Source organism: Cyanistes caeruleus, chromosome 26, assembly GCF_971803275.1.
Source record: "Cyanistes caeruleus chromosome 26, bCyaCae1.hap1.1, whole genome shotgun sequence".
Lineage (NCBI taxonomy): Eukaryota > Metazoa > Chordata > Aves > Passeriformes > Paridae > Cyanistes > Cyanistes caeruleus.
This window is the reverse complement of record NC_141726.1, coordinates 3,067,299-3,090,526: the sequence shown is the minus strand read 5'-3', so window position 1 is coordinate 3,090,526 and position 23,228 is coordinate 3,067,299. Positions and strand designations below refer to the sequence as shown.

Here is a 23,228-nt window from a genome sequence, read left to right as displayed (position 1 = left end):
TGAACTCCTGATAAGACATTCAGCCCTCCAGTAAATAAGCCACCAGTGGCCCAGCCTTCTTCAGTTTCTCCTCCCAGAGCCAAGACTTCAGTTCCTGGGAAGGTCCAAGTCTGTGACAACCTGTGGGGAAGCTCCAGTGCTCTTCCCAAGGGCCAAGCACCGACCTGGTGGGTCTGGATACCCAAGCCTGGCAGTGCCCCATCCTATGGTGGTGTCAGCACTGAGGTGGATGCAGGCAGGGCAGCTGGGGACAGGTTACAGAAGGCTTGAGGTGCTGGAGCCCCAGCTGTGCAGAACAATGACCCCGGTGCCTCTGCCTCTCTGGGTGCACATCACTTGGTGGGGAGCGATTTAACACATGTGGAGTTTCTGGTCGCTGCTCTCTGAGAAAGGAAATGTCTCTCTCCTGCTCTTCCCTCCCCAGGCTGGGTCTCAGCTCCAGCCTTGGCACTCTTTCCTTTCCCAGCTGGTGCAAAATGCAGACAAGGAAATGGAATAGGTGGAGGAGTGGAAAAAGCCTTGCCAGGACAGCTCAGGTTTAACAGCAAGGAGAGGCAGAGATGGTGAGTGCTGGGACTTCTGTGCCTCGCTCTGCTGGGAAGGGGCAGGAGGGCAGGACCCAGAGGCTGGAGGGTCCCCTGTGTCCCCTGGCTCCCAGAACAAGGGACCCATGGGTGTCCTCCCAGCCCCAGCAAAGGGCTTCACTTCCCTGCTGAGCCTCTACCCGTGTCCATCCTGTCCTTTTGCACTGGGTTAGAGATCAAAATGGTCCCTCCATGCTTGGCCCAAAGTGTTTTGGACAGCAGCACCTGCAGCTGTGCCAGGCAGCTCCCAGGAGTTCTGACCCTGAGGGTAGAGGATGACAACTGCTCTGAGGTGCCATGTCCCCTCCCCACTGCCCCGTGTCCTCCCACAGTCCCACAGAGTACATCCCTTACCCAGGTACTGCCCTTTGCCTTCACGGAACGGAGGTCCCAGGGGTCCCTTCACCATGGGCTGCATGTACTTGACTTGAGCGTAGCCCCCCACGCCGCCGCCTGTGGCTGAGCGAGGGCCCAGAACCATCACCATCGTCCCCAGCATCAGCAGCAGTACCACGACGTCTGGCAGCATCCTGCTCCCACGGCTCCTGCAACAGTGACAAAGCAACAGTGAGACTGGGTACACACCCCCACCTCACCAGGACCAGCTGGAAATCCCCGTGGGAGAAGGACTCCCTTGAATTTGCATTTTTGTGGCTCAGAGATCATGCTGCCCATCCCGATACACCACAGCTGGGAGATGCATGGTAAATACAGTTTATAGAATGGAATCCCAGAATCACTGAGATTGGAAAAGACCTCCAAGACCATTGAGGCCAACCTGTGACTGATCCCCACCTTGCCACTAGCCCCAAAACACTGAGTGCCACATCCAGTTGTTCCTTGGACACCTCCAGGGATTTGGAATCCACCACTTCCTTGGGCAGCCCCTTCCAATGTCTCACAGCCCGTTCCACAGAGAAATTCTTTCTGATGTCCAGCCTGAACAACCCCTAGCACCGCTTGAGGCTCTTCCCTCATCTTGCACTGTAACCAACCACGGGAGTGCCCAGTGGAGTCTTACAGAAGCTTCCCTGAGTGTCTGTGGTAACTCTCACATGCCTTATACATTTTTAACAAATATAAGAGGGGGGAAAAAAGGCAGATGAGACCTGCAGCCCACTGATCCCAGCATTGCTGTCACATCCCTCAAGTGAGCAGGCCCCTGTGAGAGGCATAGGCTGCCACTGCCAAGCCCTGCCTTCCCTGGGGGCAGTCAGTGGGGGCTGAGGCTCCCAGGTGGGTGCTGGGCCAAACCCTCAATGTGGGAGCCAGAGACTTGCTGCGTTTGTGGCTCAATTGTGGCGCTTCACAGGCAGTGCTGGGAACTTGCACTGAGGATGAGGGACAGGACATGGGAGCAGCCTTAAGTGCCTGTTTATTTAAAATAAACTCCCTTTATAAATACTCTCTTCCTCTAGCAACTCTCCCTGTCAGCTGCATGTGCAGAGCTGCAAACAGATTGATTTGCAAAGAACATTTATTTTTAGAAGCTTAAACAACACATGACGCCACAGAGCTTTGTGCTGCTTTTCCTCCTTTTTGCAGTAATTGACCTGTGGTGGTTATTAATGAGAATTAAGCTCTTGGCCTGTCCTGCCGGGGAGCAGGGGCAGGGCTGCTGCATGCCGGGGTTTCATTGGAATTTCCTGAATCGCTTTTGCTGAAGCAGCAGTGAAAAAAAAAAAAAAAAAAAGCTGCAGCTGAGAGAAAAAACAACCCAAATTAAAACAAAATTAAAGCAAATTAAGTCAAGGGAGCAGGGAGCCCTGGCATGGGATTGTTCCTGACACCACAAGGGCTTGGCAGGTTTTTTGGAGTCTCCAGGGAAAAGGCAGCCTTGACAGCTGCTCCTGTGCCTGGAAAATAGTCTGGGAGTCAGCTGAGGGCTGGAGGGGACAGGGATGGCCCTACCAGCAGCACTATGGACCCTGTGAGGATGCGGGTGACAGATGCTGGAAGAGGAGCTCTGTCTTGCCCATCCCACCAGAGCCATGGGCCTGGAGCGGTGCCATTCCCATTGAGACACCCGGAGCCAAGGCTGTGGGTCGGGTGGCACTGCCAGGGACACGAGTAACAGCCAGCCCTGGCCTCCTTGGCAGCATGGCCAGAGCCTCACCGTCATTATTGTTTTTCTGTCTTCAGGGTCGAGGAGAAGAACGCTTCTTTTTATGAAGCATTATTTTACAAGGATTTGTTTAAGGGGGAAAGAATCCCATTTTAAGGGATTGCAGCTGTAAAAATACAGTTTCTGTTAAATAAAAGAGGAGAACAAACCCCTGAATCAGCTATTTACTTGTTTTCCTTACCTGGTATGACCTCTGTGCCTCCATCTCTACCTCCCTCCCTTCCTAGCTCTCTCCTCTCCCACCTGAGCTGGATTCACCCTGCTCCTCCCCTCCACTGGGCTGTTTTCTCAGGATGCTGCCATAGGAGTAGCACCCAGGGGTGGTTCAGCCCCTTGCTACTAGGCACTGCATCCTCCTTCTGTGAGACCTCAGCCCTCGGTGAGATGTGGGATGCAGGGAAAATGGAGCCAGAGTGAAGGGGGAGAGAGGACAAGGGAATCTGAGCACGGTTTTGTTGTGTATTGGATGTGAAACTGAGTTCCCTGCTCTGTGTCCTCTGCCACCCCCTTGATTCAGCTGGGTCATTCCAGCTGCCCCAGTCTCTGCAGAGCAACAGGGGGAGCCTGGCCTGAGCCCCCTAGGTAGATATTCCTCAAAAAAAGGGGTCTCCTGTGCTGTGCTGTCCCCACCGGCCATGCCTGGCACTGAGGCCTCCTGCTACTCGCACTCTCCAGGCAGTGATTTAAAAACAATAAAATGGAAACATCTGGAGTCTCATATGATGGATAAAGTGTGCACAACGTGCTTGTGGAGAGGATCTTTCATGCTTGAAATCTCCTGTGTTATGAATTGATAATTAATCACACGGAGCAGCCACACGACACTCCCATCTCACCTGGCAGGTTGCGAATGGTGGCCAATCCACTATGTGTATGGGGTGGCTACAGACAGACAGACAGAGAGACAGACAGACAGGGGTCACCTGCCCATCCTCCTGAGGGACACCTGCCCATCCTCCTGGGGGTCACCTGCCTGTCCTGGGGTCTGGGATCAAGAACTTGCTCTTACATGGCAAACAGAAACCCCACAAGATTAATTTTTTTTCCCACGTGGAGCAGGAGGGATGCTTTGGGGGTCCCAATTGTAGCCCCTCCTGACTCACTCTACTCTGCCTGGGCACTGCCACCAGGCTGGGCACAGAGGCAGCTCCAGCCCCCACCAGCATACTCCAGTATGAGCAAAACCATTCCTCGACACAAAGCCAAGCCCAGCAGGAGCTGCTGAGCCAGGAGGGTTCATACAGGGGCAGCACTTGAGGGGTCCATGCTGTTCTCTGGGGATGCTGGAGCAGGATGGGGCCCAGCAACACCACTCTGCTAGGCTCTGGGGAGAGCAGGGCCCCGACCCAGCACTGAGACCCCTGGCATGGCTTCAGAGCCGCCGCCGCTGCCATGCTGATGGTGCAAGTGTCAGCTCCCCTGGCAGGTGGCGAGCAGACGTGTTAAAAACCCCTGGCATGCCATGAAAGCACTGGGAACAGGGAAAAAATCTCACACTTAAAACATGAGAAAAGATACAAGAAATGACACCTTGTTCTTGCAGGAAAACAACTAGTCTGTGCTGCCTTCGTCGCTCCAGAACTGCTTGTGGCTTGTGCTGGGCAGCCTGGTGAGCTCCCAGTGTGTTCCTGGCATGCTCCTGGTCATTCCCAAAGGAAGAAGGCTGCTGCCCCCCAGTGTCCCACTCTCCCCACAGAGCCCATGTCAGCACTCTCATGCCTGTGGACTGGGCAATGTTCCTGTGAACACCATGGCCTCGCTTCCCCATGGACATGGCCAGGGCTGTTGGCTGAGCTGGGGCTGATTTATGGCCCCTGTTACTTAAATATTAATGAAGGGCCTGGCCGGCCCTGCGCCTGCTCTCTTTGAGGCTAATTATTTTTTAAGTCAATATATGTGATCCACAGGGGATCTGCCATTGTGACTAAAGGTCGACACAACAGGGAACTTGTTTAAACCCGGCAGTCAAAGCGTGGTCAGTTTGGGGCACAGCATGTGCTTGCTGGCACACACCCCAGCTCTGGCCCCACATCCATCCCAGGGCCACACCAGCCCCGCAGAGGGGCTCAGGGATGAGGCAGAATGGGGAATTTGGTGCACTTCAATTGCATCCCAGGCTCACTGGTGAGGCCTCATCCCATCCTGGTTTCTGTCCCCATGCCCATTGCTCCGAAGCACCGGGAGCAGCCGGCGCGTGTGGGTGGGCTGGAGCAGGCAGGCTTGGCTGCCGCCGTGTCCCATCGAGCTGCTCCATCCTCCGGTCATTTACAATAAAAAATAAAGCAGGGAGGATTTCCAAGCCCAACACGGGGCTGGCCCGGGTCCAGCAGGAGGTCGATGATTTGCTTTGCGCTACACATGCTTTAAAAATAATAGTAAACCGAGTCAAAAACGAAAAGTGAGCTATGAAGAGGGAGAGCAGCACGTTGTTTCCGCAGGCCGGGCTGCGAAAGCCAAAGGCATCAGGGAGCAGCTCGGCTGAGCAGCACCGGAGAGCGGGGGAGACATGGCACCAGCCTGTCCTTAACTGCATGACACCTGATCCCATCCAAGGCTGCTGGACGCGCTGCCGGAGCCGGAGCCGGAGCTGGAGCCTCGCTCACCAGCAGCCCAGGGAACAAGAAAACATTTTCCTTGACGAAGAAAAAACGCCCCACCCCATCTGCAGGGACCTGTTCCCCCGCACAGTGCCCGCGCCTGGCCCTGAATGGAGCAGGATAGGCACGGCACAGCCTGGCACGGCATGGCATGGTACAGCATGGTACAGCCTGCTATGGCACGGCATGGCACGGCATGGCACGGCATGGCATGGTACAGCCTGGTATGGCATGGCATGGAATGGTACAGCATGGCACAGCCTGGCACAGCATGGCATGGAATGGCAGGGCATGGCACAGCATGGCACGATACGGCACAGGATGGCATGGAATGGCACGGCACAGTACATCATGGTATGGCATGCTACAGCATGGCACAGCCTGGCACGGGATGGCATGGCATGACCCAGCATGGCACAGCATGGCACAGCCCAGCAGGTCATGGCACAGCCTGACACAGCCCAGTAGGTCATGACACGGCCCAGCACAGCATGACGGTGGTGCAGGCTGCCCATGGCTCACACTGCCTGGAGCTGGGGATCCCGGGGCTCCTGCAGCAGTGCCAGCATCAGGGGCGGTGGCAGCGTTGATCCCGGCCGGGTCAGGGCTCAGCTCAAGCGGATTAGTGACCCCGGGCGTGTGCGCCGGGAGCGCAGCCGCCGGTCATGGCTCAGGGCTTAATCCCTCACCTCCAGCTGTCAAAACTCTTCGGAAGAGTGGAGAGCACCGGCGATCGCTGCCGTGGGGCTGAGGCCTTCCCTGCAGAAGAGTGGGCACTGCCAGGCCCAGGCGGAGACCCCCAGGTCTGGGTGGAAAAGCCTGGTTTGGAGCTGCAGGAACATCAGGCTCCTGCCTGGGGCAAGGCTCAGCCATCATCCCTGTCGTGCTGCAGTTCCCTCACTGATATACAGCTGGGAAGTTGCCCACGGAGGTGAGTGAGACCCAAAGGATATGTTCCCCCTTGCCCTGGCCCCGGTGGAGGGTTTCTGCACCCCAAATCCCTGGTCCCATCCCCCCGCCAGCCTCCACTCCACCGAAATACCAGAGCTGCAGCATTAATAACAGGGTTCCCTGCCAGGTGCATAGTTTGACCAGTCGAATCACATATGCCAAACCACAGGTATTTTATGAGACGTTTCCTGTTATGAAGACATTTTTGTGGGGATTCATTTTTTTTCTCTTTCCTTCTTCTTCTTCCCCTCTCCTCCTCCTCCTCTTCCCAGTGGGATGGTCGCCTGCCCGGGGGACAGATGTGACGATGTCCCTGAGGGCTGAAAGAGCAGAGCAGTAGCCAAGTGCCAGAGCTGGGCTGCAGTAAGGATGAGGGTGCTGAGGGTGCTGGAGGGTTCCATCCCCTCAGCTGGAACCCCTTCCCAGGGGACTTCACAGGGGCTGTGCAGGGTCCAAATTGCTCTGCAAGCCCAAGATCAAGCCGTGACCAAGCACAGACACTTGTGCCCAGATCCTGGTGTGGGATGTGGAGTGTTTGCCCAGACACCACAGGGAGGGACAGGAGCTGCCAGCCCCAGTGAGCTGCTGGAGCATTGGGCATCGCTCCCAAGGAGCCTGTTCTGGCTGGAGCAGCCCTTCTCCGGGGGTCCTGGGGGGAGCAGTGGGAAGCACCTGGAGTTTCCCCGAGGTCCACAGGTCAGACCCACCTTGCTCTTGCAGTTCCTGTGCAGAAATAGTGTTTTCTAAGGCAACGGGTGTTTTGCAAAGAAATCTGCTAAGCCTGGAGGGACCCACAGAGAGCGATTCCCGTCTCAGGGAATTTGCAGGCAAGTGGCCATCTACTGCAGACATTTAAACTTCCAGCCTCGTGCTGGGGTCACCAGCTTCATTATAATGAGCCTTCTGGGGAAGGGTGCTCAGGGTGGCTCCCTCTGGGGAGCTGCAGGCTGGGACATGGTGAGGCAGCAGCACTGTGGCTGTTCCAGCCAAGATCACCCATCCCACAGGAAGGGAACTGCTGCTAAGGGGGATGCTCTGGGAGCCCATAACAGCACTTGGGGAGTCCACAGTGGCTCCGGGTGCAACAAGGAGCCTCAGCAGCAGCACCTGCTCTCCCAGAGGAAAGACGTGGCATCTCACCGTGGTAAATACCAGCTCCAGAGCAGTGGGACAACATGGAGCCAGCACCCCTGATGACTCCCGATGCCCCAGGACAGCCAGTGCTACTGGTCAGCAGCTCAGTCCCTGGCACAGCATCCCCACCACGGTGTCCCCACCCCGTGGTTTTCCCACCTGAGCTCTCCACTCCTCCCTCAGCACCCGCTCAGGTACGAGAGTAAATGTGTGAATTGCTGTGAAAACATCCTCTCCTGTCTAAAACACCAGGAACATCCCCCATCTCTGCCCCAGCTGCTCGGACAAGAACCTGCCTTGCTCTGTTTATCCTAACAGTAATTTTATTTTAACGCCAGAGTTTGAAATACTGTCTCCTTGGTTTTGTTGGGTCCTTTGATCTCCATTTCCTCTCCTCTTCCAGACTTTTAGCAATCCCCCAGGTGAGGCCGGCTGGTGCCAGCACTGCTGCCTGCTCTCCCAAGCAGCCCCCGCTCCCGCACATCCTCCCCGCGATTATCCTCCCCAAAACCCCTCTGACAAAACACCCGGTGAGACCCGCTTCACCCTCGGAGCTGCATCTCCTCGGGGGACACCCCAGAGCTTGGTTCCAACAGGGAAAGACCCTGCTTGGGCCCCCCCCGGCTCCACCAGTCCCTCCCCGACCACTGCAAACCCTCCTGGTGCAGCCACCCTCCGGCTGCCACCTCTCCCTGTCCCGCAGGGTGGGTGCCAGCCCTTGGGGACAACGGCGTGGCCGCAGGTGATGGGACCTGCCTGGAGCGGTGCTGGGATGCCCCTGCCTTAGGTTCGGCCTGGGCAGGTGCCGTGTGCCCGGGGAGGGTCAGTGTCCCCCCCGCCGCCCTGTCGCCGAGCTGGCCCCTGCGCTGCTTCTGGGGTTAACAGGGGAAAAATATTGTTTATGCTTCTCTAATATCAGCCTTCTGTTTTGCATTTGCCGTTTCTTCAAAGATAGGGAGCCGCCTCTGCCAAGATTCCAGAGGAGATATCCTCAGCAATGCCGACCGCACTCCCCACCGCACTCAAAGAAAACAAATGTCAGGCCAAGGATTGATATGAAATAGTTTAAAAATGAGAAAAAGCTGCCTTACAGCTAAGTTTACATTAAAATAAATTTCAGGAGTGGGAGGCTCGGCTGTGTCCCTCCCTGGCGGGTGGCGCTGGGGGATGGGTTTACCTGCTGGGGCAGTGCCTCGGTCCTGCCATCGCCTCCGCATCAGCTTCCCCATCCCCTTGCCATCCCCATCCCTTTACCATTTCTACAGCCATCCCCTCGCCATCCCCATCCCTTTACCATTTCTACAGCCATCCCCTTGCCATCTGCATCCCTTCACCATTTCTACACCCATCCCCTCGCCATTGCCTCCTCATCCCCATCCTCTGCTGCCCCCAAGGCCATGCACCATAAAGGAGCACTCCTGGCACAGCAGCTGTGTGTGGCTGCTTCTCCATTTCCACACCCAGGGAAGGGGATGGAGTGCACGTTTCAGGCAGTATTTATGTTATTTAATTTAATTTAATTTAATTTCTGTGAGCTGATTTGAGACCCCAGCCAGCCCGAGGTGCTCACTGGGAACCCTGACAAGACTCCTGTATCTCACGCTCCCATCTGGCACAGCCTCATGTTCCTTGCTGGATTTCAGATTTCCCCTGTGCCCTGTAATCTCCATTTTAGGGGGCATCCTCTCTGCTAGGCTGTGCTTCTCAGGCCCCACAGCACCATGGATTTCCATGCCTGCATCCCAATGGACAACCCCCATGTGCCTTTCCATTGGGACAGTCGTGGGTTGTGAAAAATCAAGCAGATTTCTTCCCAGAATTTTGTTTGGAAAAAATTTGCCTGATGCTGTCACAAGATGTTTCACCATTGCTGAATCAGCCGCTTTGATTTTTCAATTTGATTTATTTTTTCTTTTTTTTTTAGTTTTCACATTTCCTTTGTCTTGGAGTTGACAGCCTCACAGGGAATTCCAGTGGCCCTGCTTTCCTGGGGATTATGCCAAACTCCCGTGCCCCAGGACACCATGCAGAGGCAGCAGAGTCCCATAGGGCAGCTGGATGACCTGTGTGGTGTCCTGGGGAACATGAGGTGCCACTCAGTGTCTCCACTCTGCCATGTGCATCTCTGTCGATAACTATCTTTCAACATCACTTAATGCCATCGTGCTACGACCCAAAGCCACACTCTCATTTCCAGGCTCCAAATTTCCAGTTCGGTCAAGTATCACATTGAATTTGTTTTAAAGGGTTTCAGACCACCCCCTTTGCCTGGACCCCTGCATCCACAAATGTGTTCATCTCCCACTGCTCTTCTCCTCCCCATGCAACACCATTGGGCAGCTCTGCCCTGCTCAGGGCATACAGCATCTGCAAGAGCAACCAGACCTGGACTGGGCCAGACCAGAGGGAAATGGTATGGATTTAATGTGTCCCAGATCATCCCAGAGGAAAAACCACTTCTGGACCCAGGATGAAGAAAGGAGAAGCTGGGACAGTGCTGGGAACTGGCTAAGAAAGGCCCAGAGGAGCCAGTGACCTTCACGGCTCCAGAGCATCTGCCTTGGGTGTCACTGTTACCATTGACCCTTTGCCAAGCAAAACTGGGAACTTGGAGCTGCAGCACCAGTGGAAAGCAGTGCAGAATATATGGAATATTTTCTTAGTAGGATTCATTTGTTTCTGTTAGAGATGCTGGCCCTGGATGGACATGCAACCAGCGGCACTCAGGATTGTCTCCATGTCCCTGCAGTGTCCCAAGGGACTGAGAATGGGATGGAGTCTGGTGCCTCAGGGTCAGTCCATGGTTTTGCACCCCTGTGCTCCCATCTGGTGCATTCAAATGCTCCCATTTGGAAGCTTCGAGGCGCAAAACCGGACACTGAACGTGGGGACAGGAGACACTTATTACAAAACCTTTTGTTTAGGCTTCGAGCTGGAAAACCACTCAACTCACTCTGAGTCCTCCTCCAGCCTGTGTCATGTCATGTCATGGAACCTCCCTCGGTCTCCACTTGGGACCCACTGCCCAGAGGGTCTCCTACTGCCAGTAGAATTCTGCTGAGCCCAGCCAGGACCCCCTGCCTTGGCCCCTTGTTTGGGCACAGGTGCCAGGAGGCTACTGAGGTGCTCAGGATGGGGCTGGCATGGTTACTGCACCCAAGAGACCCCAACTGTTATGCCAATCATTTCCCCGTGTTAGTAGCAGACCCAGATCCTGGGAACAGACCCAGATCTGGGAATAGATCCAAACCTGGGGATTAGACCTGATGCAGGGATCAGACCAAACCTGGGGCATTTTGTTGCCTTCTAGGAAGTGTTGGATGCATGGCAGCTCCATTTGGGCATCTGCTGCAGGTGCCACGCTGCCACACAGGCCTGGAATTTCTGAGCAATGAAACACAGGTAAAAATTAAATTTACCCATTCAGCCTATTTTTCTAAAGGACAATTATATAAACTACAAAATAACAGAAGATAAAATTTACCCAAGGAACCATTTAGCTTTCAGCCTGGTGGGAAGAGGGTAGAGAAAAGCTCTGGAGACAGGGATGGCAGTAGGCAATACCTGGGGAGGGTGAGGTGACACCTCTGCCGTGCCTCGAGTGGCTGCAGAACCCACCTGGGACAGGCAGCACCAGCTTCACCCCTGCTACAGAAATAACTGGGATTAGCAGGGTGATCGCAGGGGTGTCTCGGAGAGATGTGGGGCTCCATAGGATCCCACCCCATCCCAGCTGCTCTGGCAGGGCTCAGCCAGCACCCGGCACACCCACGGCGTGGCCGGCTCCCGGGAGCCTTCCTGCACAAGCCCACGGACATTTTCCACTGCTTTTATAGCAGGAGCATTAAAATGCTGTTTTCCGAAGGCTCGGCACGTTGAAATGCCAGGCCCTGGGTGGAATGTGGCGGGGGCACCGTGGGAGGAGGGCCCTGGTCTCGGTTCCCTAATGGAACCCCCATCTGTGCCGGCCTTTGCCCCAAGGGGGGCACGGGGGGCTGCGGCGGCCCCCATCCCCCGGAGCACCGCGGGCAGCGGGGAGCGGAGGACGCCGCTTCGAGGAGCCCTGGACGGGGTTTTGCCCCTGCACTTGGCTCTGGCACTGTCTCCTGCCCACTGCCGGGCTCCTTCTGTTGGGCGGTTACGGCTGCCCCTTCCCACGGCCCCCGCTGGGCTCTGCCAGGGCCGGAGCACGGTCATGATGAGCCAGTGGAAAGCAAATTCGGTGCGAGGCCAGTGTCCCACGGCCTCTGGCCAGTCCTGCCCGCAGCAGCCCAGCGCCACAGCCCCGCACGGGCAGTGCGGGAGGTGAGGTGCTGAGACCGGCACTCTCCTCCAGGTTCTTCAGCAACCAGAGATAGCCAAGGGGTCAATCGCGGCAGCCAATGTCCCCTCTGCGCGGTGGCAGCACACGCCGTGCCATAGGGATGCTCCCGCACCCGTCCTTTCATCTCCAGGCATGGCTCTGGTGTCTGCTGCTCACTTCTGGACACCCCTACTGGCTGTGGGGCAGCCAGGCCTGGGGAACATGTCCCGTTAGGAGGTTGGTGGAGCAGGAATACATCCCAGATGGCCAGGGCAGTGTGTCCCAGCACTTCAGGAGGGGTGGGGAGGGGGATACGGGGCTCTTGTGCAAGAGTGGCCAGGACGGGGTTGGGAAGCCGGGAGAGCGACGGCTGTCTCCCGAACTCAGCAGCCACATGCCCCGTGTCAGGGTGGTAGGGCTAATTCAGGAGCTTTCAGCACCATCCAGAGAGGTGTCCGACACTTTATAAACCTGCTGGCTCCTGTGCAGCTCCAGCCTCTCACATGCAGGAAAAAGCCCATCGGAGCCAAGACAAACAGAACCAGCAGCATCCCTGCACAGCGGGAGGCAGCGCCAAGCGGGCCAAGGATACTCTGGCTGGACCACCCAGCCCTGGTGGCCAGAGGTGGTCGTGCCCTGGCACCACGGCCCCGGGGCCAGGCTCCAACAGCACAGGCTGCCATGGCATTCCCGCAGCTGCCCTTTGTGTGCTGGCTGTGCAGGGGCTCTTTGGAGCAGGTGGAAGGATGCCAGTGGGATCCTGAATGCTGCCCCCAGTGCAGGGGATGCTGCTCGTGCCCAAAGGCAGAGAAGGATGTGAATTCCCACAGCTCCCATTGAGGGTGAGGGTGAACTCCAGCCCTGTGTGAGGGGCCAGAAGGGCTGCCCCTAGATGGATTGCCCCAGCTCCAGCCCCCAGCAGTGTGGCAACAACTGAATTATTGTCAGTGTGTGCCAGGGACATGAGTGTGACAGGGAATTCAACGAACCCAGTGCATTCTGCTGGTCCCAGCCCAGGCCAATCCCATAAAATGTCAGCACAACCAGCAAGGAGGGACAGCAGCTCCTGCCCCTCCATCTCCCCCAGGTATCATCCAAGGGCAAAGCAGTGCCATGGCCCCAGCACTCCAAGGTGGATGCAGACAAAGGCAGTGCAAGTGCCAGCTCCAGCTCCAGCTGCTCTGGGGACTCAGCTAATGGGGTCCATTTACTGGGTAGTTCTTAGAATAACAAATTGTATCATCCAAAAAAGCAAAACCACAAAAGGGGATCAGCTTGCAGCTCTGCTCACAAAAGCCTCTTGTCTGCAGGCCCCCTGCGCCCCCCAATCTCCCAGAGAAAACTCAATTTAACCAAAATAAACAGCACACCCAGCCCTGGGCTCTCACGCTCCATGGCAAGCTGCAGAGCAATGCGGATCAACCCGACCCTGCAGTTGGCAAATGTCATCAGTGGGCACTTGGCTGTGCCACACAGTTCTGGAGCTGCTGAGCACCCCATCCAACCAAAACTGAGCTGGCTGGTGCTCGGAGGGCTCTGGCCATGGTGCAAACCCCAGTGCTGTTCCATCTCCCAGTCCATCCCAGTTAGCAGCAAACACATGGAGGAAAAGGGTAGGACTCATGCAGGAACAGGGAAGATGAAGCCATGGATTTCCCTGTACCAGGATGAAAGATGAGGGTTGACACCTGCTAAGCCTTCTAATCCCCCTAACTCACACCTGACAGCTTTCTCCCAGGCTGGAGCCCACTGACCCGGTGGGAGGTGGAAGTTTAGAGCAAATGAGGTTCCCAGCATGGCAGGACGATCCCAGCCTGCAGTGGAACCAGCTGGATGGACCCACTGGTTTCTAAAGCCCACAAAGGTGTCCTGTGTCTCCTCCCATTGACCCAGGGTCACCCAAGGTCACGAGCTTCTGTTTGCATCCTAAGAGGACACAGTGGCTGAGATGCTCACCTGGGTTCTGTCCTGGGTGGCTACAAGAGGGGGAGGGCTGAAGTGAGGGGAGTTATACCCTTTCCCAGTGGGCAGATCTCCAGAATGATGGGATTTTTGAACTATTTCTTCAATTGGGGTTGGACCCCAGGGACTAAACTCCATCCCAGGCCAAGAGTCCTCCAGCAGCAGCCCTGCAGAGGTCCTACCTTTGGGAAGGTGCCCCTGCCATGCCCCAACAGTAGTGGACAGAGGTATGCTTCTCCCACAGCTCTGGTCTTCACACCTTCTTGTGCAGGGCAGGAGCACCAGCTCCCAACCCTTGCTCCCACACTGCTTCAGCCCCCAGCCCTAGTTAGGTATCCCCAGCCCCAAAAATCACTTGAAATCTGTAATCTGAGCAGTTTTGCTCAGGTTTTGGACCAGGTTCCACCCCTGAGCCAGCTGCTACCATCAAGGGGACTCAAGCAGACTCTCTGTGTTGCCTCATCCCACACATGCAGGGACAGCACCGGGCACTGGGATGCAAATGCTCATGGCCACAACCTTCACAGAGCTTTGGGGACAAACACACCTGGACTCTCACATCCCCTGGGAGCACAGGACAGGATGGGACTGCTGGAGTCCTATGCCTGGCTGTTTCCCAGACAGTCACTCCAGCATCTCTTCCCAGCCAGATGCCCCCAGGAAGCCGAGGCTGGCGCAGCTCTGGACTGGGGGCGACCGCACCGTCACAGCCCATCTGCCGCGGGTAATTCACCGCCTGCCCGGCAGCACTCTGGCTGCATTCCTGCCCTAAGTACCGCGGATTTGCTGTGCTTTATGAAAAATGAGAAGAATGTTTTAAATGAAATTAATTCTGACGAACCCAAGATTTCATAAAAGCACTGCCTGGGCATGGTTTGGCATAGGCCTGCTCTTGTTCACTCTAGTGCCTCCCTGGGGGGAGGAAAATACCAGGCTTGGCATAAAATAATTACAGACTCCTTGTACAGCTCAATTTATGGCTGCTGAAGGAGTGCTGGGGTCTTGTCGTGGCCCGTAGCTGATGGTTGGCAATGACATCTCGTGTGGTCTTTAATGAATGGCTATGGGAGGTGTAATGGAAAGGACCATCAACACCAACTGTGCCGGGCTGTCGGAGAAGTGCTTTACACCTGAGTGTCCCATGCCAGGCCTCAGGTGTCATCCCACACTGCCACAGGAGCTGATACTTCCTAGCACAGCGTAGTGCTGGCACAGACTGGGTCCATTCGTGGTGTGGACATGTCTGTGCCAGCGGTGGGAAGGAGCAAGCGGAGGATTGGGCAGCGGGCATGGAGCCACTGGTGTTCAGCACAGCCCCACCAGCTTCCTTTGGATGCAGACAGAGGAACTGCTGCAGCCTTGCCTGGCTCTCCCTTTCATCTTGACTTTAAAAAGCCACTAAATTAAAACCATAAAGGCACCCAAGCCCTGAAGGGACTCTGCTGTCCTGCTGGCCCCCACACCGGGGATGCTCGGCAGGACATAGCACTCGTGCACAGCAGGAGCAACTTGCAGGGCCCTGACCTTGTTATTTATGTAACACAAAGCTCTTTTCCTCTGTTCATGCACTGCCACGAGCTAGATGCTGAGACCCCCGCAACGTGACCCTTGAGGGGTCTGTGGGCCCATGGCAATTGATGGATTTTGGAGTCTTTGAACTGCTGTGAGGGGCAGGGGGTTGGCCTGGCTCCAACTGTGGAATAGGCTCCCCAGAGATGTGGTGGAGTCAGAATCCCTGGAAGAGCTCAAAAAACAGACATGGCATTTCACAGCACAGCTTAGTGGGCCTGGAGTATTTGGTTGAAGACTGGACTTGAAGGGCTTTTCCAACCTTAATGATTCTGTGTGCCTGCAGTGCCTGAGCATGGGCCTGGTTTGGGGTCTGCCCTTGACCCAGGCTTCCCACCCTGGGGCTGTGGGCTCTGCCCTCCAGGGTTATCAGCTCAGCCCTACAGGGCACAAAGCATCTGAAATTAAAGGCAAAGCAAAGACAAAGGTATCGCTGCTGTAATCCAAACCCAGGCCCAGGCCAGGATCTGCCCATGGGTTGTAAGTGCCAGACTGGCAATATCAGGAAATATGAAGAAATAGCAATAAAAGTCGTCTTGTTCTTGTCTGCTGGCTCACAGCACACAGAGCAGTGAGAAATACCTTTCTGAAGTTGTTGACAATGCATATTTGAGGCTGAAAATATGCTTCTCTGGCAAAAGCCCACATATTTAACCCCGGTGGGCACTGGCAGTTCACGCTGTGAGTCCAGAGCAGGACTTCAGGGAGGGCAGTGGAACTTCCCAGCCTGTCTGGGCACAGCAGCTTGGGAGATGCTGCTCTGGCCGATGACATGGAGCAGGATGTGAGGGAGATAAGTGTTGAGTGTTGAAATGAAAGCTACAGTGAGAGCAAAGGACCTGCTGCAGCTTTGTGCCGTGCCAAGCCTCCCGCTGCCTTATCGGTGCTTCTCTGAGAACGATGGCTGTGTTGTCCTGACATTAAATATTCTCCTTGTGGTGATCCTTATCTCCTCCATTTGTCGCTCCAGCCCTGATGCACACCCTGGATTCACACTCTCAGCCCTGGAGCCAAGCCAAAATCTCCAAAGGAAAAATGCAGCCCGAGCTTCCAAGTTTCATGGTGAAACCACATGATTTTGATGGGAAGCCATAAATCAGTCCCAGGATCTCTCAGCCTCTGGTAACTTCTTAAAACAAACCTGGGCTGAATTCTGGGTCTTGTAATGAAATCCAAAAGCAGGTGAATTGGCTGCAGGGTTTGTGCATCACCACAAGTGAGTGCATGGAGCAGCCCCAGCTGCTCTGGACAGCCCCGACTCTTGTCTGAGTGGGTTCAACTATCCCACAATGATGGGGCACAAACAAAGCATCACCCACCTTCTGTGGGTACTCAGAAGAGGCCTGAGTGCTGCCCAATCCCTGCAACACTGCTGAGACCTTCCCAGCCCTGGGGGCATGGACACCACTGCCACAGGAGGGACAGGACAGGGAACACCCCAGCAATGAGATAGGCGGGACCTGCTGCCCTGCCCTGCTAGGAAAATGGGCATGGGGAAAGGGGTAAATCCTCATGTGGCTGCAGGGATGAGGGCAGCCCTGAGGTGGTCTGGCCTCAAGGCCTTAGGTTTCTGAACAAAACAAAGTGAAGGCTCTTATTTGGCTAATGTGCCTCTGAAGAAAGCCTCTATCCTTGTTTGCTCCCACTGCTGCATTGTCTGTGGATAAAGACAGGGATAGTTCTCATCTGATACAGCAATATCATCTCGCCCATCTGGACAGGGTTCTTTACAAGACCCTGCTTTAGAATTTAGATCCCTGGGAACTTGGAAGGCAGCAGTGAAACAAAACCCTCCACCAGAACAATAAAGAGACTCTCAGCGACAGCCAGAGCTCTGTGGGGCAGGCACAGGAGCGCTGCGAGGTTCCAGGGGTCCAGCATTGCCAGGCTGCTCCGGTGTGCAGCAGGTTTGCTGAAATCCGCTGGTCTGGGGCAATTTTTGGGGCCACATCCTGCCTGGAGAATGCAGAACTTGGGCTGGGAGTGCTGCAAGAAGTAAGGACTCAGACTTTTGGTGCAAAACAGCCAAGCTGGGCAAGGCATTGCATCGGCCACTGCATCCGCAGCAGGTAGACATTGAAGTTGTTGTCCTCCTCCCTGACTGCTCCCTGCCAAGCCCTGTCCTGGATGGAGGTGTCTGGAAGAACCTCTGAGGACAAACATCTCTAGATGGGCCAGCGGGATGGGCTTGGCCCCAGGGAAGGTCACAGAGACCAGACCTGGCTGCTCTGCAGATTTTGGCTGCAGTTGCTGCCTGTGATCTGGAGCTTAGCTCTGTGAACTCGGCTGACACTGAAGCCAGAGGCCATGGGAGCACTCTACGGCCACTGGGCTGAGGGGACAGCAAATGCCCTCACACTGCCACCTTTAGCTCTTTTTTAATCTCATCCTATTTTTGGTAGGACCCATCTCCCCAGCCAAGCCCAAGAGTGCTGCAGAGAGGCAGCAGCCACCAGGAGCCATGGGGTCCCTGCTCCTGGGATGCTTCTGTGAGAATGTGGGAGAACAGGGCAGGATGAGGCTTTGGTGAAGAGTCCAGCTCCTGCAGCTCTTTGGGGAAGACAAGCAATGCCTAGGGTTGAGCCAGGCTTTTGGGGAGCAGAGCATCACATCCCAGCAGCCACGCCAGCCCCTGTACCCCCCCGGCCCCATGCAGATGTTTCCCGGACCGCTGCCATCCCTCCAGCTCTTCCCGGCCGGGATGGATCCCATTGCTTTGAAGTCTGCAGCTGATGCACAGGGTTATGCAGCCAGAGCAGACAGCCCTGGGGAAGAGCCAGGCAGCCAGGGATGTGACTCAGGAATGGCTCCAGTGACAGGGGGAAAAGGAAAAGCGTTTATTATGTCTGTGCCGGCATCCAAGTCGCCAACGCAGGGAAGCAATGTGCAGATGAGCCCTGAGCAGGAGGGGAGAGCTGGGGAGCTGGCAGTGTGGAGTGTCACCACTGCCTCACCAGCCACCCTGAGGGTCCCAATCCCACTAGATTACTGCAGGACACAGCCAGGTTCTAGCAGAACCCTGCCCTGCTCCCCAAATGTCCATCACAGGGAACCCCTGAGTGCAAAAGAGGGAATGGGCATGCGTCAGTGTGTGTGTCCCCCACCGCCCCCACTGCCTTCATTAAGGCAGTTAATTTCCCTCTCTAATTGCTGTGACAAAGTGCATGGGGGACCGGGGATGCTCAGAGTCTAGCACGTGCCCAACAGAGTCAATGGGGAACCATGTCCCAGAGGGAAAAAGGTGGGATTGAGAAACCAAGGGAAGACAAATGCAATTTGGTGTCTTTTTATCCCTTCCTTTTCTGAACTGTGAGATTTTGTTGTCACAGATATTTTCCTTAGTGAAGAGGAATGGAAATTCTGCTTCTTCCTGGGCTGTGGACAAGATGAAATAGGAGAGAATAATAGAGGGCCCCTGTCTGTGTAGGGACAGACAGGACCAGCCCCACGCCCTCCCCACCAGGTTAATGCCTTTTGCAGGTGCCACAGCCCAAATCCCTTTGATTGGCCTTTATCATGGCACGTGAAGAGCCCAGCTACGGCCAGCCATGGCCTCCAGGGCCCATGGGGAGGAGGTTTTGTCCCCCACATCCCAGATCCAGAGAGCAGACAGAGCACTAAAACTAGGTGGTTTCATCTTCACCTTCCCAGGAGAGGCTGAACACAGTGCCAGCAGCCGAGCACGTGGATGCACCACACAGTGCCAGCATCCTGTGATGGATCAGCACTGAAAACAGCACCCTGCTAATCTGCCTCCCCAGCAGCCATAAAACTGTCTTCCCAGTTCCTCCAAAGAGGATTTACAGTGGTTCAAAGCATCCTGGAGTGGCCTGCAGAGGTGAGAGCTCCCCGCAGGTGCTGCCCCCACACCTGGGACACTCTGTGGCATCGTGGTGATGCCCCCATTACTTGGCCTCCAGTCACTCCACTTGATTCCTCCAAAACTAATGCTCCTCAACAGGGACTTGCCAGCCCCCCAGAGCAGGTCAGTGACCCTAGGGTCACTGACCCCAGGAGCCCCTCACCAAGGTCCCAGCACCCCCCAAAAGACTCCTCTCTGGGCTGTTGTTGTGCCCTGTGCTGAGGGCAAACAGGGCAGGCTCTGCCCCGATGGGGACAGCTGGTCTGTAGCTACAGTCACAGCCTTGGTGGCCATCACTTGAGGGACAGCACCTCACCCAGCCATGGGCTCACCGAGAGATGGCTGCTCACCAGCCCTGGGGTCCTGTGTGACCACAGCAGCTCTGGGCCACAACCCCTGGGCACAGCCCATGCTGGGCCCCTCTGGCACCAGGAAATCTTCCAGCACTGGGCACAGGGAATGGGAGCGCTTCCCCAATGCTCCCCCTGCTCCATATCCAAGTGGGAAACCGAAAACCCAATGCAAGGCAAGCTGTGCTGAGCCCCTGCCAAGAGCCACTGACAGAAATATCCTTGATTTCACCAAGGTGTGAATAACTTTTGACACTTCTAGGGCTTATTGCCTTAAAAAAATCCCCCCGCAGTCCCCATTCACACTCGGCAGGACTGTGTTTCATATGAATGGAATATATGAATCACTGCAAAGAATTTAAATGCTTCCCTGTACAAAGAAACCGCTCCCTCCCCGCCTCTGTGGCCGGGCTCTGCACTGCTTAAAACAAAGGCATGGCAGGAGAGGGGACAAATCCTGATCACTATACTGCTGCCTCCTTGGACAAGGGCAACCTGGCCTCTCAGTTTGGCCTGGTGCAGTGGGGCAGAGCCTTCACCACCTATTTCAACCCGCAACCAACTGCCCTGGCAAACCGGTGGTTTCTGAAATCCCAATGAGCCCCTGACAGCTGCTGGATTCACATCTCTGAGTGCTGTTTGCGTTTCAGCTCTGCTCCTGTTTCTAAACCCAGTTTTCAGATTGGGACAGGCAAAGAAAATTGCTTTATTGCCATTCCTCTGGCCAGTTTGAGAGAATCCACCACCCCATTGCTGAGAGATTGGGTCAGCTGGGCTGATGGAAACCAGGTGGGTCTTCCTGCAAGAACCTCTCCCATTTTTTAGCAGTTTGGGTCTTGCTGCTTCTTTTCTCTTTAGACAACAGGACAAGAAGGAAAAATGTAACTGGAAGCCTGGTGCGGCCCCACTGCACTTCCAGCTGTGATGTTTCCCCTGGCATCACTGCCTCAGCTCCACACATGAGGCTGTGTCCAGAGCCCCAGCGGAGTGAGGAAAGCCAAGATGGGGCTTCAGGCACTTGGGTTACATTGATCCCTAAAAGAGCAGGGACAGGACAGCACGTCTGAGCCCCAGCATGGCACTGCCCCTGCCTAGGGGGCTCGCAGCCACCAGCCCTGCTGCCAGGTCTGTGTCCTAAATTCACAGGATCCGGCTCTGAAAAGAGCCACTTTGTTTCCCAGTATCCCTCGCAGACGGATCAAAACTGCATTTTTACAGAAGCAATAAAAATCCCAGGAATTCACCGGCCTTATGATTTATTAAACATGTTCCTTATAGCAAAGCTGCCCATAGATGAGAAATATCTCTGGTAGGTTATTGCCTGGCCTGGGGCTACCGTACAGGGGGGATCTTTCTTGGCTTATTGGGAATGTTCAGAGCTGGAGAATCTGGTAGCTCAGGAGCCAATTAACAGCAACACTCTTAAAAAAATAAGCACCTTGTGTTTCCCAAGGTTTTTGTGGAAGGCACCACAGTGCCAGTACCCGGGAATGGTGCAGGTACCCGGGTGCAGATGTTGGGAGTTGCGGGAGGGGACAAGACTCCAGGCGGGGCTGGGGCAGTAAGTGCCAGCAGTGGCTGTCGCAAAGGTCACGGCACTTTCCCCAAAACACTTTTGTTCTCACAAACATACTTCCTAGCAGCAGAAAGAAAGGTCTGGGAACTGGGAGACGGCAGAGGCTCTGAGGAGGATTCCCTGGGAACGGGACGTGACCGAGGTGGGTCAGAGGAGGGAGAAAGGATGAGAAAAAGTAAAGTAGAGGAAAGCGGGCTCAGACCTGCCGGAGGAGGGATGGCTGGAACGTCCTGCGGTGTTCCTCTGGGAAAGGGCACCAGAACAGCAGGACTCGTGACTGGGAAATCCACGGGATCAGCTCCCGCCCGAGCCCGGCGCAGCCCGCGGGATGCGCAGGCGAGCGGGAGCAGGAGCGGGGCCGGGAGCGGTGGGGCCCTGACCCATCCCGGCCGAGCGGCGCGGACCTTACCTCACCTCCCCTCGGCGGAGCGGAGCGGAGCTGCGGGCACGGGCGGTCGCTGGCGGTCGCGGCGGGCCGGGCCGGGCCGGGCCGGGCACCCCGCGGGGCGGAGCGGGGCGGGAGTGAGGGCGGAGCGGGGAAGGGGTGCGGGAGGTGCGGGGAATGCGAAGCGGAGCCGCGGGTACGGAGGGATGCGAAGCGGGAAGGGGGGATGCGGAGAGAGGGATGCGGAGCGGGATCAGGGGTGCGGGGGATGCAGAGCGGGACCAAAGTGCGAGGGGTGCGGAGCGGGGCCGCGCCGGGGCGGCTGCTGAGATTTCTCTCTTTTCCCTCTTTTTTCCACTCTCCCTTCGCCGGTCCCTGCCCGGCCGCGCTGCTCGTTCCTCCGGCGCGGGAGGGAGACTGAGCGCACCGCACCCCCGAGAGCCCCTGCCCCCGCCCCCCGGCCCCTCCTCGCCACCCCACCCGGGACAGGGGCCCGTGGGCACGGCCGCCCCCAGACCCGCCCGTCTTTCACGGGGCAGGGATGCCCTGTGCCCCGGGGATGCTGATGTCAGCAATAGCAGCCATAAAGGTGGGAAAAGAGCTCCCATCCATCTGCAGAGCCCGCGGGACTGAGTGCTGCCTGCCCCTGGGATGGGGCCCAATGGGGTCCAACATTCTTTCCCCTTCTTGGCCCGTTCGGCAGCCCAGGGCAGCGTTGCCCCCACGCTCACCCAAAACCATCGCCCACTTCCTTTATGCAGATGGAGCCACAGCAGGAGATGATCCCCATTTCTGTAGTGGGGGAAATTCGCCACCCTGAAAATTCCTTTCCCCTGGGCAAAACTGTTCGGACCGGGTCCTGCTGACTCGTGTCTTGGCACAGCATTAAATCACACACTAGGACGGAGGTGCCCTCAATCACAGGAGAACGGGGTGTCTGCAGCCCCCTCCCCTCGCCTTTCCCAGCCACCGCACTGCCCACGGCCAGGGCGGAGGAGCTGTGGCATCCCGCTGGCAGCCGCGTGCCGGGCACAGCCGGGCCACCGCAGGCGCTGCCGCAGCGGCAGGGGCGCATGGGCGCGGGGATGCAGGGCCCCGGTGTGCCCCGGCAGGCAGATTAGGGTTGCTCAGGCAACGGGCACGGAGAAAGCCCGTCGGGATGGAGGCCGCTGGGTGCACAAGGGTGTTTGTTTTCCGTATTAAGCTCCTGAGCAAGGGGGGCATCAGACGGCTAATCCCCCCTCAATGCCTTTCCCCGGAGAGCGACCGCCGTGGGGCCGGACCCTGCTCCCAGGAATGCTGATGTGCTGTGTCCTGCGAGGGTGGACGTGGCTGGGGTCCCCTCCATGCCCTGAGTAGGCAAGGCTGAGGGTCCCCAGTCCCCACAGCGGGCCATGGTGGGCAGCTCAGAGCAGCCCCAAGGCCTCTCCAGGCCAGGGCTGAACCTGGATGAACCACGGCACATGGTGACTGCTCGGGATGGCTGCTGGCAGCAGCTGCTCTGCCACCAGCTCAGCACCACAGCCACGATGTTCCTGCAGTATCAGCTCTCCTGCCTATGCCCTTATCCCACCTGCAGCACCAGTGCACAGGGCAGAACATGGAGGGGCCTCCACTGGCACGGCAGCTCCCACAGAAGTGAACCAGCATTGTTTAACCAGAGCTCTCACTGGCAAAGCATTTCCTCCGCTCAGAGACTTGTTTGCCAGCACAGACATTCCTCTGTCCCGCAGAGCAAATCATCGGCTGCAGCCTCTCTTCGTGCTGGCCTCTGCTGCCTGTCATTGCTCCTGTGCTGGCTCGTTCCTCCCCAGGCTGTCCCTTCACCAG

At 56.5% G+C, this 23,228-nt stretch overlaps 1 protein-coding gene across 1 annotated transcript in view; it reads right to left on the bottom strand.

The window, feature by feature from the left end:
- The window catches only part of COL8A2 (collagen type VIII alpha 2 chain), a 29,762-nt gene extending 8,284 nt beyond the window's left edge, over positions 1-21,478 (bottom strand). The window contains exons 1-2 of the mRNA XM_086863478.1: positions 21,423-21,478; positions 939-1,129 (exon numbers count right to left, since the gene is read on the bottom strand). Coding sequence (XP_086719604.1) covers positions 939-1,113 — 175 coding nt within the window. The 5' untranslated portion in view covers positions 1,114-1,129; positions 21,423-21,478. The remainder of the gene's footprint in view (positions 1-938; positions 1,130-21,422) is intronic.
- Between the last annotated feature and the right edge of the window lie 1,750 nt (positions 21,479-23,228).